The 15,323-nt window shown below is 43.0% G+C and overlaps 1 protein-coding gene across 1 annotated transcript in view; it reads left to right on the forward strand.

The window, feature by feature from the left end:
• The first annotated feature begins 5,446 nt into the window (after positions 1 to 5,446).
• ntrk2a (neurotrophic tyrosine kinase, receptor, type 2a) overlaps positions 5,447 to 15,323 on the forward strand; it is an 80,200-nt gene continuing 70,323 nt past the window's right edge. Inside the window, exons 1-5 of the mRNA XM_041936597.1 lie at positions 5,447 to 5,709; positions 8,618 to 8,692; positions 10,715 to 10,786; positions 11,288 to 11,356; positions 12,543 to 12,691. Of these exons, the coding sequence (XP_041792531.1) occupies positions 5,447 to 5,709; positions 8,618 to 8,692; positions 10,715 to 10,786; positions 11,288 to 11,356; positions 12,543 to 12,691 (628 nt within the window). The remainder of the gene's footprint in view (positions 5,710 to 8,617; positions 8,693 to 10,714; positions 10,787 to 11,287; positions 11,357 to 12,542; positions 12,692 to 15,323) is intronic.

The raw sequence follows: 15,323 nt of genomic DNA on the forward strand, positions 1-15,323 counted from the left end.
TCTGTCACTGTTTGCGTATGCTCAGACACTGGGAGTCTTGTTTCTAAGTACACCTGTTCAGTCCTTTTCCCCTCCCATCCTCCCTCCTCCTGTGACTCTCTCTGTATCTCTTTCCCTCCCTTTCCCCCCAGGTGTTCTTTCCTAGTTTTTGGTATATACTCTCTTTGTCAGATGTGATAAGACAAGGTTATTAATTTGTCGTATTTCTTTCTTTCTGCGCGCGCACAAACACACACACACACACACGCAGAAAAATGATTATGGTCTCTGTTTGGCCAACTAATGTCTTGTCTAGCTGTCCTAGGTTAAGTCGTCAAAGGTCATCAAGGGATTAGCTCGACACACACAAATATACACACACAAATATAAACACACACATGCACGCAAGTAAACGCACATAGTTGAGTAATGCAGGGGGTGTTTAGTTGCAAACAGAGGTCAGATTTGCACAAATAGCAGTCAAATGACATGACTGCTCTCTTTTCTTGCATTAATTTATCTTTTCTTCCCACCCTGCCCCAGTCCTGATAGAACACTGTAATGTCCCACCAATTGCAATAGTAAACATCAGTATTAACTCTGTCACTTTTTCATTTAATTATTCTCACAATAACACTCCGATTTTCCTGGAAACATTGTGTTGTTTCTATATGAGTGTAGCTTGTGCACATGACACACTGTAGTCTCATATTTCTAAAGTATCCTAGCAACCACTAGAGGGCACTAGTGTATAATTTCTCAGGCCCACAGTACACATGACTGGATTGCAGAAGTTAGAACAGGTTCATGGGAGTCCACATGACAATATTTATATACATTGGGTGACACACTGAGAGCTCTCTCTCTCTCTCTCTCGCTCTCTCTCTCTCGTTCTCTCTCTCTCTCTCTCTCTCTCTCTCTCTCTCTCTAATCATTGAATTATCAAAACAAAGCACTCAAGTATAGGAAATAGACAACATATTACCTCCAGTTACAGTGCAATCTAACCTCAGTCATGAGAAACATGAAACAAAGATGACTTGACTTGCTTGTGTATTAAAGTTTAAAATCCTAAGAAATGGTTATTGCATAAAACATTACACCCTTTCAATGAAAAAGGACAGTCATCTGTCTTGCATTTGTTCTGTGGGATTTCCAAAACCTTTTTCTCATGGGAACAGGGTATCAGTTCAGTTCAGTTCAGTGGGGAGAGTGTCATTCAGTTATTTCAAGTACTTCTTCTTTTTACTAAGGACACAGGGGCCCCACTGAAGTTGTAGTCTTTGATGTAGCCAATCCACATGTTAAAATCATTAATCAAGCCAAAGCCAAGAACTTAAAAAAGCAAGGACAGAGCTGGGAAAAGTTACTTTGTCTGACAGAGGTTTGTGTATTGATGTATCATGTGCCAAAACCCCTCACAGTCAATATGGGAAGAAAAACACAGCCCAGCAGATTAGCTTGTGTGATGTTTTCTGCATATACTCAGCCTCTCTAGTGTCCCAATCATGACCCTAACTCTCTGCTACTCAAACTATAGAGATGAAGCAGGATAGAAGCCCCTTTGTGTATTTTAGGGGCACACATGCATAAATCCTAAAAGGACTCAACAAGTGTTGGGCTTGAAAAAGACTTGAAGAAGACGTGAACCTCAGGTGATTACCTTTAAAAAACACATGAAATGCTCGTTTAAAGGTGATCCTGGTGCAGAAATATGTGATTGTGGTGCCAGAACAGGTGATCATGATGCCCCAACAGCTGATTGTTAAGTAATAATAGGTGACTGACATACCAATAATAACAATAGTGATTGTGATGCAACAATAGGTGATTGTGATGCAACAATAGGTGATTGTGATGCAACAATAGGTGATTGTGATGCCACGGCGATAAAATGTGATGAATAAAGGTGATTGTGATGTCATAACAGGTGACTGTGATCGTGATGCCAGAACAGGTGATCATGATGCTCCAACAGCTGATTGCTGAGTAATAATGGGTGACTGACATACCAATAATAACAATAGCAATTGTGATGCAACAATAGGTGATTCTGATGCCACGGCAACAAGCTGTGATGCATAAAGGTGATTGTGATGTCGTAACAGGTATCTGTGATGCAACAACAGGTGACTGTGATGCAAAAACAGGTGATTGTGATGTCACAACAGGTGATTGTGATGTAACAATCGGCGATTGTGATGCCACGGCAACTAACTGTGAGGTATAGAGGTGATTGTAATGTCACAACAGGTGATTGTGATGCAACAATAGGTGATTATGAAGCCATGGCAACTAACTGTGAGGTATAGAGGTGATTGTAATGTCACAACAGGTGATTGAGATGAAACTACAGGTGCTTGTGATGCCACAACAGGTGATTGTGATGTGAAAAAGCTGACTGTGATGCAACATCAGTTGTCTCTGACAGAACAAGTGATTGTGACATCTTCCTTATCTTGATTAATCAGTCAACAAAAATATGGACAAATATTTTGATAATCACCATTTAAGTTATTTACAAAGAGAAATTCCAAAAATCCACTAATTCAGTGTAGTTCTAAAATCCTTGGCTTGGCTAATCTAACACAACACATAAACTGAGCCACAAATACATGAAATGATTAGCAGATGTATCCATAGCTGAAGACACAACCGACTATCGTGAACACACATTAGTTCTTTGTGACCACACAATACCTGATGGTGTCAAACATAAAAGAACAGTGATCACAAAGGAAGGGAAAAGATCTTTACTGTAAGATGTCATGTTGCTAGGGAAGCTGAGTGACGTCATGAGAAAAGAAATATACACAAGTCACCGGACCAACAGAATCAATAGTGTTTCAATATAAGAGAAAGTCTGCTTTTTAATTAAATGAAACTTACTTGGATCAATTTGTAGTTACACTATTGCATCTGATCTGATTTTTATTTATATCATCCTGAAACAAATTTTGGAGCTGTTCCATGGAGACAAATGACTCTTCTTAGACACACAGCACCCATGGTAAAGTGACGTATAGCTACATTTTCAAAGAGCCAGAGCTCATTCAAGAAACAAAACAGAAAACATTTAAAATGTACTCTCTTAAACTATCTTTTGTAATTCAGTATCAATGGATCAACTCCAGGAAAACACGTGACAACTATCTTTCAAGTTTGCAGATGAGGACTTTATGTGCAAACTCCTCCAGAAATGACACTCATTGAAAACGTTTTTTTAACTTCAGATGTGTAATGTAGTTAACAAGCCAAACCTAAAGGCTTTGTTCACTGTGTCAGTAGGGAAGCCTTTAACATGTTTAAATCTCATCAGTGGCAGCATCCATTACATGCATATATAAAAATGTGTACAGTGGTGATTTGTGTTTTGCATTCAACACATCAAAGGGTGCATAATTTGCACAACAAGCTAAATGTGCGTGGCATACTCTTATATTCTCACAGCATTGGAAAAAACGCATCGAGACTCATGCTCTGTCTGTGGATGACAGATGGTCCAGTGAGGCTGATTACATGTTTAAAATGTCAAAGACCTTTAACACAGATTACAGCCTCCATCAATTTTTAAAAGGAACAGAGAGTAATTGTAGTATTATGTTGGTGAGACAGTGTTTTAATTGGTAAGCCCACTCTGTTCCATGCAGAATGCATACACCCCTGCTTTTTGAGGCAGGCATCCACCAGATTGGTTCAGACACAGACAGGGCTCCATAATTACACTCCTCTATTCAGCAGCACTGCCTGTGCGTCAGCACAAACGTCATATTAGAGCTGCACATGGGGACCGGACATTGGAGAGAGGGAGCAGGAGCAGGGAGGAGAGGACTCCTCACAGCTGTGGTGTGTTGTTGCTGCTCACAGGCAGATGTGCTGTCATTCCGTCTCTCACGTACAAGGTGAAAGACTGAGGAGCGCTGCTCTTCAGTGGCTGCACAGCGTAAAAGGCAGATTAACGCTTGTGTTAGAAATGCATCCAGCGGTGGGAGATCTATAGCAGCGGAGTGACTGGCATGCAGCCCTATAGCCTCCACTCTGAGATGACAGATTATTGATTCAGGTCTGCTTTGGCTGGGAGCCCCATATGATTATGAAATATTGCCTAATGATTCAACAAGGTGACGCTTGGTCTAGTACACACCAGCTAAAGACCTGATGATTGGTGATTGCTCCCTCTTTCTCTCTTGTTCTCTCTTTCATGTGACGCTTTACATCCACCTCTTGTCTTATATTTCCAGTGGAAGCACCCATCAGCTCACTTGGCATTAAAATTAAACGTTCTATAACATGTTGCTTGGTGGTTAACAGGAGACTGTTGTTTACATGCATCACTTTCCACACATCAATCCTTTCCTCTTCCCGAGTATAAGCGTGGAAATGCGGCACTTGAGTGACTACCTAGATGCAAAATAAAGGCTCCTTCAGACAGCTTTGTTTCTCACTGATTAAATGTATACAGGTCTACTTATGAAACAGCCAGCATCACAACCAGATGCTAATGATGATTATAATGACGACAGCGGTGATGATGGGAATGATTATGCCAATTAGAGCCTGTAAATTGATAGCCCCTTATATCTCATTTACACATATAATCTGAAGCCGGCCAGCGGATAAATTAAACCTCCACCTCCACCTCTCCACCTCTCTGTTTCTCTCACTATCTGACAAGGACGCTCACACCTCGTTCACAACTCAAGGCAAGGCCGGTGAAGCCTGTCACAGAACTTTAACCCCTAATGGCCCACAAATTAAGCAGAAGGGGAAGCCTAGGGCTCGCTGAGGCGCCCTTGAGCAAAAAACCCTCCTGCTCCGCACCTGACCCTTCCCCCAGACCATCCTGCAAGCAGAGCAGGGAGCATTTCCCTAAAGGGGGATCAATGAGGTATCACGTTATACACGATCTGCTTTGATGCTGGTAGTCTTCCTCCTCTGCTCTCCCTCCTCTCTCCTCATCGCAGGCTTCATACGCGCGGGAACGGCGGTGCGCACCGCACGGCTCTCCCGCCCCGACTGCCGTTCATTCTGTATCCACCCAACCAAGCGGCAGCACCACCACCACCACCCACCACCCGTCCCCCTGTCGAGAAGCATCCACACACAGGGAACAGTGAGTGTGTGTGTGTGTATGTGTGTGGTGAGAGAGAGAGAGAGAGAGAGAGAGAGAGAGCCTCCTTGGCACACACCCGTCAGTGTGGCAGTGTGATTTTGACTGACGGGGGGGTTCTGGAGGAAACACACAGGAAAGGGACATTCTCCTCTTTTCTTTTTTCCGGCTCGCTGTCTGTCACTGCTGTCTGTCACGGCTGATGGTTTTGTAGCCGCGCCGCCTTCATCCACCTGAGCATCGGATTTTACTTCATTTCTCCTCTCCTTGATTGGCTGAACCGGGGCTGATCCCAGCCAACCTGGGCCGGGCCGTGGGGCTGTTCAGCGAGCCTTATAGCTGAAGTAGGCACCCGAGATGAGCGCCTTGAGACCCGGGACCGGGGCTCTCTCCTCGCCGCGGAGAGGGTCCGGGTCGTGGCGGTGCTGCTGCTGGTGGTGGTGGGCTGTGGTCGTCGGGGCGGTGGTGGTGGGCTCGGGTGATCCGCGGATGTCCGCGGAGGCATGCCCGTCGTCTTGCTCCTGCAGCAGCACCAGGATCTCCTGCGTGGACCCGGAGCGGGACATCAACGCGTTCCCCGTCCTGCAGAGCGAGGCGGAGATGGAGAACATCACCGACATGTGAGTCTCTCTCATAAGCATTACAGGAGGAAGGTGTTCACAAGCGCTCCTTAAATCTTCACATTTATTAACAATTAACAATGTTGAACACTTTTCCAATAAATGAATGCCATCATTTACCCCTCAGCTGTGTGTGGAGCCGACAGTCTGCCAGGAAAGAGACAGACCCGCTCCAGATTATAGGTTATTTTTATTTTTTTTTTTTTGTGCAATGATTCTGAATTTAAGGCGAAGTCCTGCTCACGCACTCGGCGCGCGCTCGCCTCAGACGCGCATCATGTGTAACCTACATTGCGTAACAGACTTACTGCCATCATGGGCCACATCACACCAGCGTGGTGGCGGCTCGTTCAGAAACGATAGCAGCCGAGGCTGGGAGACTTCATCCCGACCATCAGACAAAGCCCAGTCTGTGTCCGAGCGCGTGCGCCCTCCTACGTGTATGTGCGTGCGTGCGCGCGCGCGGACGGAGACACGCACGCCAGACACCACTGTCCAAATATTAGCACAGACACTTCCCAAGATGGCTTATATGAGTGTATTCAAATGAACCACAGCAGCGGAGAAAACTAGATGCTGGAGGGGGAGAAAAAGCCACATTTTTCTAATCAGAGTCAACATTTTGCTTGGATGTTTCTGTGATTATTCAGCATGACACAAAATCTCAGTTTGCATTTGAAATGTACTGTAAGCCGACCCCCTTTCCCTTTCCTGCTATGTCACAGGCTAAAATGCATTTGGCCTTGGAATAAATTTAGACATGTCTAAGCATTTATACGAGTGAGCAATTAAACAAGAGATTCTAACATTTAATTGCTGCAATATCTCCGCTGGCAGAGATAAACGGCCTTGTTGATAATGACTTGTCAGAGATGAACTTGGAGAAGCCTTGAATGCTGTTTAAATGAGGCAGCAGTCTGGTGAAAAACATCCACTGAGTGCTTGGCTAATGTAAACAGACAAATTACTGATGAGCGGGCGACGTCCTGTTCCCAACGACCTTGCCAGAAACAGGGGAGACGGGGTTGTCGTGTCCCCTGTCCGTGTTAATTGGTCAAACGTCCTGATTTTGATGTCACCTGCACTGGAAACACACAGTTTGCCAGAGCATAGTGGGCTCTCGATGTCAGCGTCAGCTCCAAAAAGGGTGGGAAAAAGTCAAATGCAGTTCTTTGTGTTGATTCCTGCTCCATGTATGGATGCGTTTGGTTTAAAAGCTGAGTCAAACCAATCAGATTTAGTTCCCATCTGCTCTGAAATATCCTCCAGAAGGTGGGTGTACTAAATGGCTGGATGACAGAGTTAAAATCTTTTTCTTTTTCTTTTTTTTTTTTGGACTGATTACCTCAATATTGACAGTGTTGGTGATTCTCTGTGGGTGTTGGCTCTCTGGGAGATATTAACACAAGAGGAACAGTGCAGAAATGTGTTTGATAAAGATGAAAAAGATTGAACCGAGAAGAAAAATCCCCACTTTTGTATCATAATACTGTCATACTGCCCAGAGGCAATCAGAGTATTGGTCTGATGGACACATGTGGGTGTAGTAACTAAGCTGAACTCCTCCCTGCAGTGACGGCTCCTGACGATAAAGCAGAGATGTATGTGCATGCTGTTGGTGTTTTGCGGTGCCGTTATTACTCATCTTACTTGAGCGGGAGCGCTGTCTGCTTTTGACTTTATAGCCGCTCTACAGATACCAGGGTTTGCTGAAGGTGTAATTGGTGATTTCTGGTAGATTACGAATAGGACTGTCACCCCAAAACATTCTGCCACAATTGAGTTTCAGTGGTGTTTCATTACTGTCAGGCAGCGCCACTCTTCAGTGGAAGTAATCATGTGAGTCTGTGTTGAAGACGCTGCTTCTCGAAGAAAGAGGGAAGTTTATCGGTGTGTAAACCTCTGAGAAATGCTCACACTCTGCCTCAGCTTTTTTAATTATTGAAAGGCACATATCAAACTGCATTCCTCTTTTTTTCTGCAGTAGTGTTTCCAGGCGTTTTGATTTTATTTGAGAGCGACGGCAGAGATCTGACAGGAAATGAGGGGAGAAAGAGAGGAGAGGTGATATGAAGCAAAACCCCCACCCGTCAGACTTGAACCGGGGCGCTGGGATAACACGGTGCATGCACGGTGTGGTGCAGCTTAGACCCCGGGGCACCCTTATGGAATAATAACGGTCTTTTCAATCCTCACTCATCATTCTTTTAACTTGCATTGACTAATTATAATTGTTTTGATGTACGTTCACAGATGAGAGACGTAGAATACACTCATCACGTTGTATTTGAAATGATTAGCAACGACAGAAACTGAAGGCTGTTTAATGCTTGATCTTGAAAATGAGTGAATCTAATGAGAGACGTTTTACCTCCCAGTTGGATGCTGTGCGTCTAACACATGAAAAACATCATTTCCTGACCTTGTGATTTAGCGGAACAAAACGCACGGCTGAGGACAAAGAGCACTGCTGTGACTGCTGCAGCATGTTCCCTCTGTGGATGTTCAGACTGGGCTCAGATCGCTCTGGAGGTTTTGCTTAGACCTAAACGTTCTCATACATCTTATCACAAAGCTGTGAAGTTTATACATTTACATGCTTTCCAAGCCTGATTTGCCCACAGTCGTCTCCTGTTTGTCCTTAAACTGGTCGAGAGCCTTCTCAAGAGCAGATAAGGAAAAGACGAGCCAGATCTCTGCTTGTTTCTCCACTTTTAAAAAACCAGCAGCTCCCCTCTGTGTCCCATTTATCAGCTGTTGGTCCTTCAGGAGTTCATTTTTTAATTCTGAACTCTGAACTAATTATATGGGCTTATTATGTTCCTTTGTCTTGTTGAAACGCTTCTGTTTCGGCTTCCCTCCATTTACAAATGGGCCTTCTGACACACACACTTGTATCTCCTGACAGCTACATCGCCAACCAGAGCAGCTTCTCCTCAATCAACGACAAAGACCTGCACTACTACAAGAATCTCAGGAACCTGTAAGTCTTCCATGGCTCTTATTACTGAGACAAACACTGTGGACCAGGGCATGCATTCAAAGCTATTGTTAAGAGACAAATTTAGTAAAAAATTAGCTTTATTTTTGAAATATTCAATTCTTAGGGCCAAAATATAAGCAGCATGAAGAAGATTTTCATTACAGTTTACTCTTATATATACTTATTTGCCTTGTTATAGTCCACTATCTGGGAAATATTGATTTACTTTGCCTTTATTGATAATTCTCCTTCTTGCTTAAGGCGATGTGCTGTCCACATCTGTTGCTTTAAAATCCTGCTGTTTATGGCAGCGTCCCAGGGTGATTTGCAGTTACTGTGTTTTGCTTTGCATCTGTGTCTCATTTAATTTCTTAATCTAAAACAGAGTTGTCTTCCAAGCTGCACTTTCTGGCAGCTTAATAATCTGTTAAGTAAACACTGCCTAATTTTCCAGCCAATATCCAGTTTGGTAGGTTCGCGCAAAGCAAGTTACTCACTGCAAGCGAATGTGCTTTTAATTGTGGCTGGACCCAGTGCACAACTCTAAATGCAGACGAGGGTGACTGTCCCATGTGGCTGTGAAGCACGACACAAAATTACACTCGGTGCAGAGTTAATATTTTAAAATAAGAGGTCTTCATACCAATATAATAATACAATTTCACCATTTTCATCGCACTTACAGCCATCCTTTGTTAAGTGTCTTTCCTGTCAGATGAAAATCTTTGCGCGGTCTCACTCCTGTCTGATGAGATCAGTCACAGAACATCTGTTAAACCGACTTTTCTTATCAGATAATGATGCTGTCTTCCAGCCTCACGTCAGCTGATGAAGGGCACGCACTCTCTGCACCTGGTTTTATCAGTGCTGAGTAATGCACAGTTTCTAGGAATATTAAAGGCACCTGATTCTTAAAACTGTTTTTTTTTTGTACGTGACGAGGCTTTTTATTGAGACATCTGTTGTATTTATATATAAAAAGATAAATGCGCAGGCGTTGCGCCGTGGCAGACTTTGAATATGCCTGAACAGCGGCTCACTCGAAAGATCTTTAATTGGGACAGTTTGCGTAGACACTCCTGGATTATTGAGGTGTGATCTTTATTTTGCATGAGTGATTTATTTTAAGGAAAGAAGGTCTGTTGATGTTTGGTGCAAATAAAAACAACTACTAAGATTTCTGTGTGCACAGTTACCTTCAGGTACGTTACCATCAGGTGTACAAACGAGCAGCTCTGCTGGTCTCTCTGATACGTGGTTATGTTCATGTTTCACCACTGCAACAGTACTTTTTGGTGTCTTATAACCTCTCATGTGCATGACACAAAAAATAAATATATAAAACAATAACTTCATTCATGTTGCATGTTTCAAAACAAAGTTGCAAAGTGCTTTCCAGGCAAAGCAAATAATAAAAGTGAATAAAATCCTAAATCTACAAAACAAGGAGACTTTTTTTAAAACTTGTCTTCATACGGATGGTATCTGCTGTAATTCTTTAAATGACTTTTTTAAGGAGAGATTTAAAAGAGGGCACTGAGTTTAGTGCTGAGTTCAAATAACAAACATATTCAGAGGATATATTTTATCTTCATAATGACGCAGGTTTTGGTGGAGTTACTCGTTTAAACATCACTGCCATGATGTTAACTATCGGTTTTTCAGAATGTGACCAACAGCCCTCTTTCACAGTTACAACCTCACACCATTCACAAATACTCCTATAATGTTGCCACTGTAATCATTTTGGCTTGTTTAACTAAAACTGTGTCCCACTTTCTAAAAACACATGCTTTATGAAACAGTTTTAAGTTGTGACCAATGCATTATTTGTAATCTTTATCTTTTTTTAAGAGCAGAATTTTGGTTGCCAGGTGCTGTATCCACTAGCCTGAATCTTTTCTCAGACTTTATGGAGCCGATCGGGACCCTGAATTCCTGCTTTTGCTGCAGTCGCCGTTGATGATTGTACTGCTGCTGATGACGATGACAATGATGCTGTTGCGTTTGTTTTTGTATCAGAACGGTGACCAACAGCAGGCTAACGTATGTATCAAAGCTGGCCTTTCAAAACAACATCAAGCTGCAGTACCTGTAAGTAAACACACATGTTCCTTTCTTCCCACGCAACAGCCACTGATCAGATTTATTTGTTTGACTAAACTGTTAAAAATGAGCTGTCTTATCAAATGAAAATCTATTTTTAATTATAGTCATTTTTTGTGTAATTTATTGTTGAAACTGTAAAGCAGATTTATGTGCAACGATATCAAGGAAAATTAACCAGAAAGAAAAGAAACGGGCCCTGTCATGGCTGAGAGACTGATGGAAATGAGGTCCAGTTCAGGTTCAGACTGAACAGGCTTTATAATTGATTTTGGGATCTTGTCAACATAAATTAAAGCGCGATGCTTATTATACTGATCAAATGTACCAGTTAAGGTTAACTGTCAGAATCCTTAGAGGGGGAACTTTTAATGAGAAATAATAATGCAGGCGTATTGGTGCGTGTAGAAATGTGCCGTCAGTTGCTGCAACATCAACCTAATATTTTGTTGTGCTGTCTCATTCCCTGATGTTCGACCTAATTTGCAGGAATCTGAAAGATAACAACCTGTCATCGCTGTCCTGGAGGATATTCAGACACCTCAACATCTCTTATCTGTGAGTTCAGCGAAGCTTTCTCTATCAGTCCGTCCATCTCCGTGTCTGTCTGTCTGTTCCTGTCTCTCTCTCTGGTCTACCTCCCAGTTATCATCACAGTCTGCAGATAAACATGAACACACTGCGTCTTCAGTGTCACATATAGATTTCTGATGTGATGTTTTGAAGCTTGGAGTTAGGTGTACTGCTGCATGCAGCTTTTTTTTTTTTTTTTGGAAATTTCAATTTAGATATCATGGAGGGAGACTGGGATTGGCTGAGGTGGGGTTGACAAGTGACAGTTAGCCACCAGGGCTCAGTGTGATTGGCTATGACACCTGTCAATAAGATGAACATGCCCCCCAAACATACCCTTTACTTTGTCTCCCATTATTGTAGTTGCATCGCACTGAAAGATGTTGGCATTGTACGTTCCTGCAGACCACAGATGTGTTACATTTGTATGTTCAATATGTGTCAAATAAATATAACCAATTTCTACAGCACGAATCAAAGTGATGTAGTTCAGGTTACCAGTACATGTATATGAGCTGAGTGATGATCTTTCCCTGACCCTAAAGACACACACAAGACCTGATGTCATAACATATGATTTAAAATTGAAATGTAAAGAAATGTAAAGTTTGAATTCACAACGTTTCGATATATCTACACTGTGTTGTACAATGCCAACATTCATTCTGTGATTAGGTTGGAAAGAGCTGCATCTTAAAGGAACAGATCTACATTTGGAGAAATACACTTACTGAGAGTGAAATTAGAAGTTTGATACCACTCTCATATCTATCCGGTCGATATGAAGCTGAAGCCAGCAATCAGTTAGCCTAGCTTAGCATAAGATTGGAAACAGGGGGAAACAGCTAGCCTGGCTCATTCTAAAGGCAACAAAACAAGCCTACCAGCTCCACTTTGTTTAATCTGTACTCAAGTGTAAAAATGACAAGGTGCTGTTTTATCGGGGGTTGTATGCCGGACTGTATGCCTTGCAACAAGTTCCAAGTTAAGTTAATTCTCCCAGCCGAGAAACACCTTGTTGTTTTCACGTGTTGGCTCTTGTACGCATTACTAAAGGAAATGTAACGAGTAATGTAGAGGTGCTGGGGGTTGGCTGTTTTGTTTTGTTTCTTATACCCTCTTGCTCTGCTACTCACTGTTCTTGACCTTGTGTGTGTGTGTGTGTGTGCAGGATCCTGTCAGGGAACCCTCTGCACTGCTCCTGTGAGAACATGTGGATCAAGCTGTGGTTAGGAGAGGAAGCTGACACTCAGGAGCTGCGCTGCATTGAGGATGGAGGAGGACGCAAGCTGCTGTCCAGTCTAACACTGCCTAACTGTGGTGAGGACAGACACACACACACACAAACACACACACACGCACACACACGCACACACACACACACACACACACACACACACACACACACACACACACACATACATACATACATACACACACACAGCGAGAGTAAGGGGCTGGAAAAAAGACATTCACAAGCTGCAGCAGAGTGCAAAGTGTTGAAGCACCTGGAGCAAAACAGTAATCCTAATGGCTTCCTCTACAAAGATTTTTCCAAGTGCACGGTTGTGTGTGTGTGTTTAAGTGCATTACATATACTGTCTCAAAGTTGTTATTATGATAACAAATGCGCTAAACGTTTTGTCAGTTCTCGGGGGAGGTGTGGGGGATGCGGAACTGGAGAAAGTGAAGTTTGTTGTTTAAACCTGGGAGAATAACTCTACAAAGCATAAAATCCATGCATTAACCACAGCCACTGCAGTAATCAGTAAGATATACCCACTGGTATGTGAACCTTCACTGGCTAGGATGCTGCACACGCTGTATTTCACTTACACAGGCCTCTGCTCAGCATGTATATTGTAATTTCCCTAGACACTGTGCATTGCAAAAAGCTACAATGTCTTACACATGAGCAAGCAAACAAATGACCAAATGAACGCATGCATGCACCCGCTTTTAAACAGGACTGAGGAGGAGGGGTTTGCTTCCTGCTGGGTGCCACTAAAAAGCCACAGACACTAAACCCACTGACGTTATCTCTTGTGTTGTCGGGATTTTTCTCATATGATGCAAAGATTAAACGGAGGAGAGAGAACTGTGTGACATGCAGAGTAGTCTGTGTGTATGCCATGTGAGCGGTTCTGTCACCTTGTAGACTGGTTACAGTCATCTGAGACATTTGCTTGCAGGTGTAGAGAAGTCACTATGTGGGACATTATAGAGTCAGAGAGACATCATAGTGAGAGGGACTCAACACAGAGATGACATCACTGAGTGTAAAAGATGCTGAGTGGAGAAAAATCAGTGCATGTATCACAGTAAAATGAAGTGTTATAAAGACCATCTGCACTATGTCCTATAGCACTGGTGACCTGCTGTCACGCAGCAGATTTCATTTCCTTTTTCTCTGAATCATCATGTTTTTGTCGTCAAGGAAGGAATTATTTCTGGACCTCTTCAAAGCTGCACTGAAACACTGCACCAGCAGACATTACATTTTTATGAGCAATAAAAGATTTGATTGTGAAAAACTAATAAGAACATGTTGCATCTTTGTTTAAGTTGCAAAAAAAATACATTTAGTATTCCCATAAGGAATAATTCATCTACAAACTGGAAAATACTTTGAAACCTGTGCAACAGCGCTAAAGCTAAGCAGCAAGCTTGCTGTCGCAGACTGCAAACCTTTCATGCGCTTGCTAATGGGAGTGTTTATCTAGCTTGAATGTACAGCAGTTAACTGAAGTGTTGTCCTTCCCTTCTTCTTAGCTTTTCATGAGTCTGACCCGCGCTGATTTGTAAAATCGGTCCAAACTTATCTTGAATTTGTCAGTTTTTATAAGCGCAAATCTGGCTGCTAATCAGTAATAATTTTGATCTTGAGCCTGACCCAAGTAAACAAATGAAACGCAGATTGTTTCAGCCTTATGGGTAATAAGTCCAGTCAGATCCAGTTTGTTGCTGCAAAGTGAGAACATAGAGGAATCTTCACGTTCATAGGCATCAATTGAATAAGCCAGAACATGAATCTCAAAGTATTTCGCCTTCTTAGTTGTTGACGGAGCAAATGATCTGGTCAAAAATAGCTCAGGGCAGTCGGGACGCACAGGACGCAAACAATAAGTTAGCTCGCAGGAAGCTAACAATGTCATTGATAACTCCTATTGATCCGTCCCCTCTGCCTCCCTTCCATTAGCAGAGGTTATTTTTGGCATTAGCACAGTTACAGCAGGGCCCCAGGAGATGTGGGCAGGGGACCCCCTGGCAGAGTGACATATGAGGAGGAGGAGGAGGACATGGGAGCAGGGGTGCCAAATAATGCCCCAGGGCTAACAGTGATACACCAAAAGACCTCTCAGCCTGGCCCAACTGTTGGCCCTTTGCTCTCTGTCGTTTTTCCTCGCTGTTGTTTGCCTCTCCCTCTCCCAGGCTGGCTTTCCCCCTCTTTATTACTTATTTTCCATCCGTCTGTCTGCTTGCATGCATGGCTGTCTGTCCTTCTGTCTGCGCGAACATTTCTGAATGACATATGAGGAAGGCACAAAGCAGAGGAAATGCCCAGCAGTGCCCTCGGGCTGACACTGATCTCTGAGGCCACCCTCTCTCTCTGTTTCTCTCTGTGCACTGTTTACTGCTGGAGCTCCACCCGATAAGGCTGGCAGACTGTTCCCGCTGCTGACCGATACGAAACTTTACCAAAAATTACTGCAGTCCCATGCTCATGCAAAATGAAAACAAGTGCGCTCTGTCACTCAGCAAAAATGCTGGGGTTGAAACAGCTGCAGGAAACAAAACTCTCCCACAGAGTTGTTTGTTAATGGGATGATTAAAACACTGAAAAAACCTGATAAAACCTATAAACTCTCCACACTTCTTTAATTCCTTTTTACAGCTCTTCCTTAAGTTGTAAGATTGCTTCAGGATCATGCTTGTTAATGTGAAGATAAAA

Source organism: Chelmon rostratus, chromosome 5, assembly GCF_017976325.1.
Source record: "Chelmon rostratus isolate fCheRos1 chromosome 5, fCheRos1.pri, whole genome shotgun sequence".
Classification (NCBI taxonomy): Eukaryota; Metazoa; Chordata; class Actinopteri; order Chaetodontiformes; family Chaetodontidae; genus Chelmon; species Chelmon rostratus.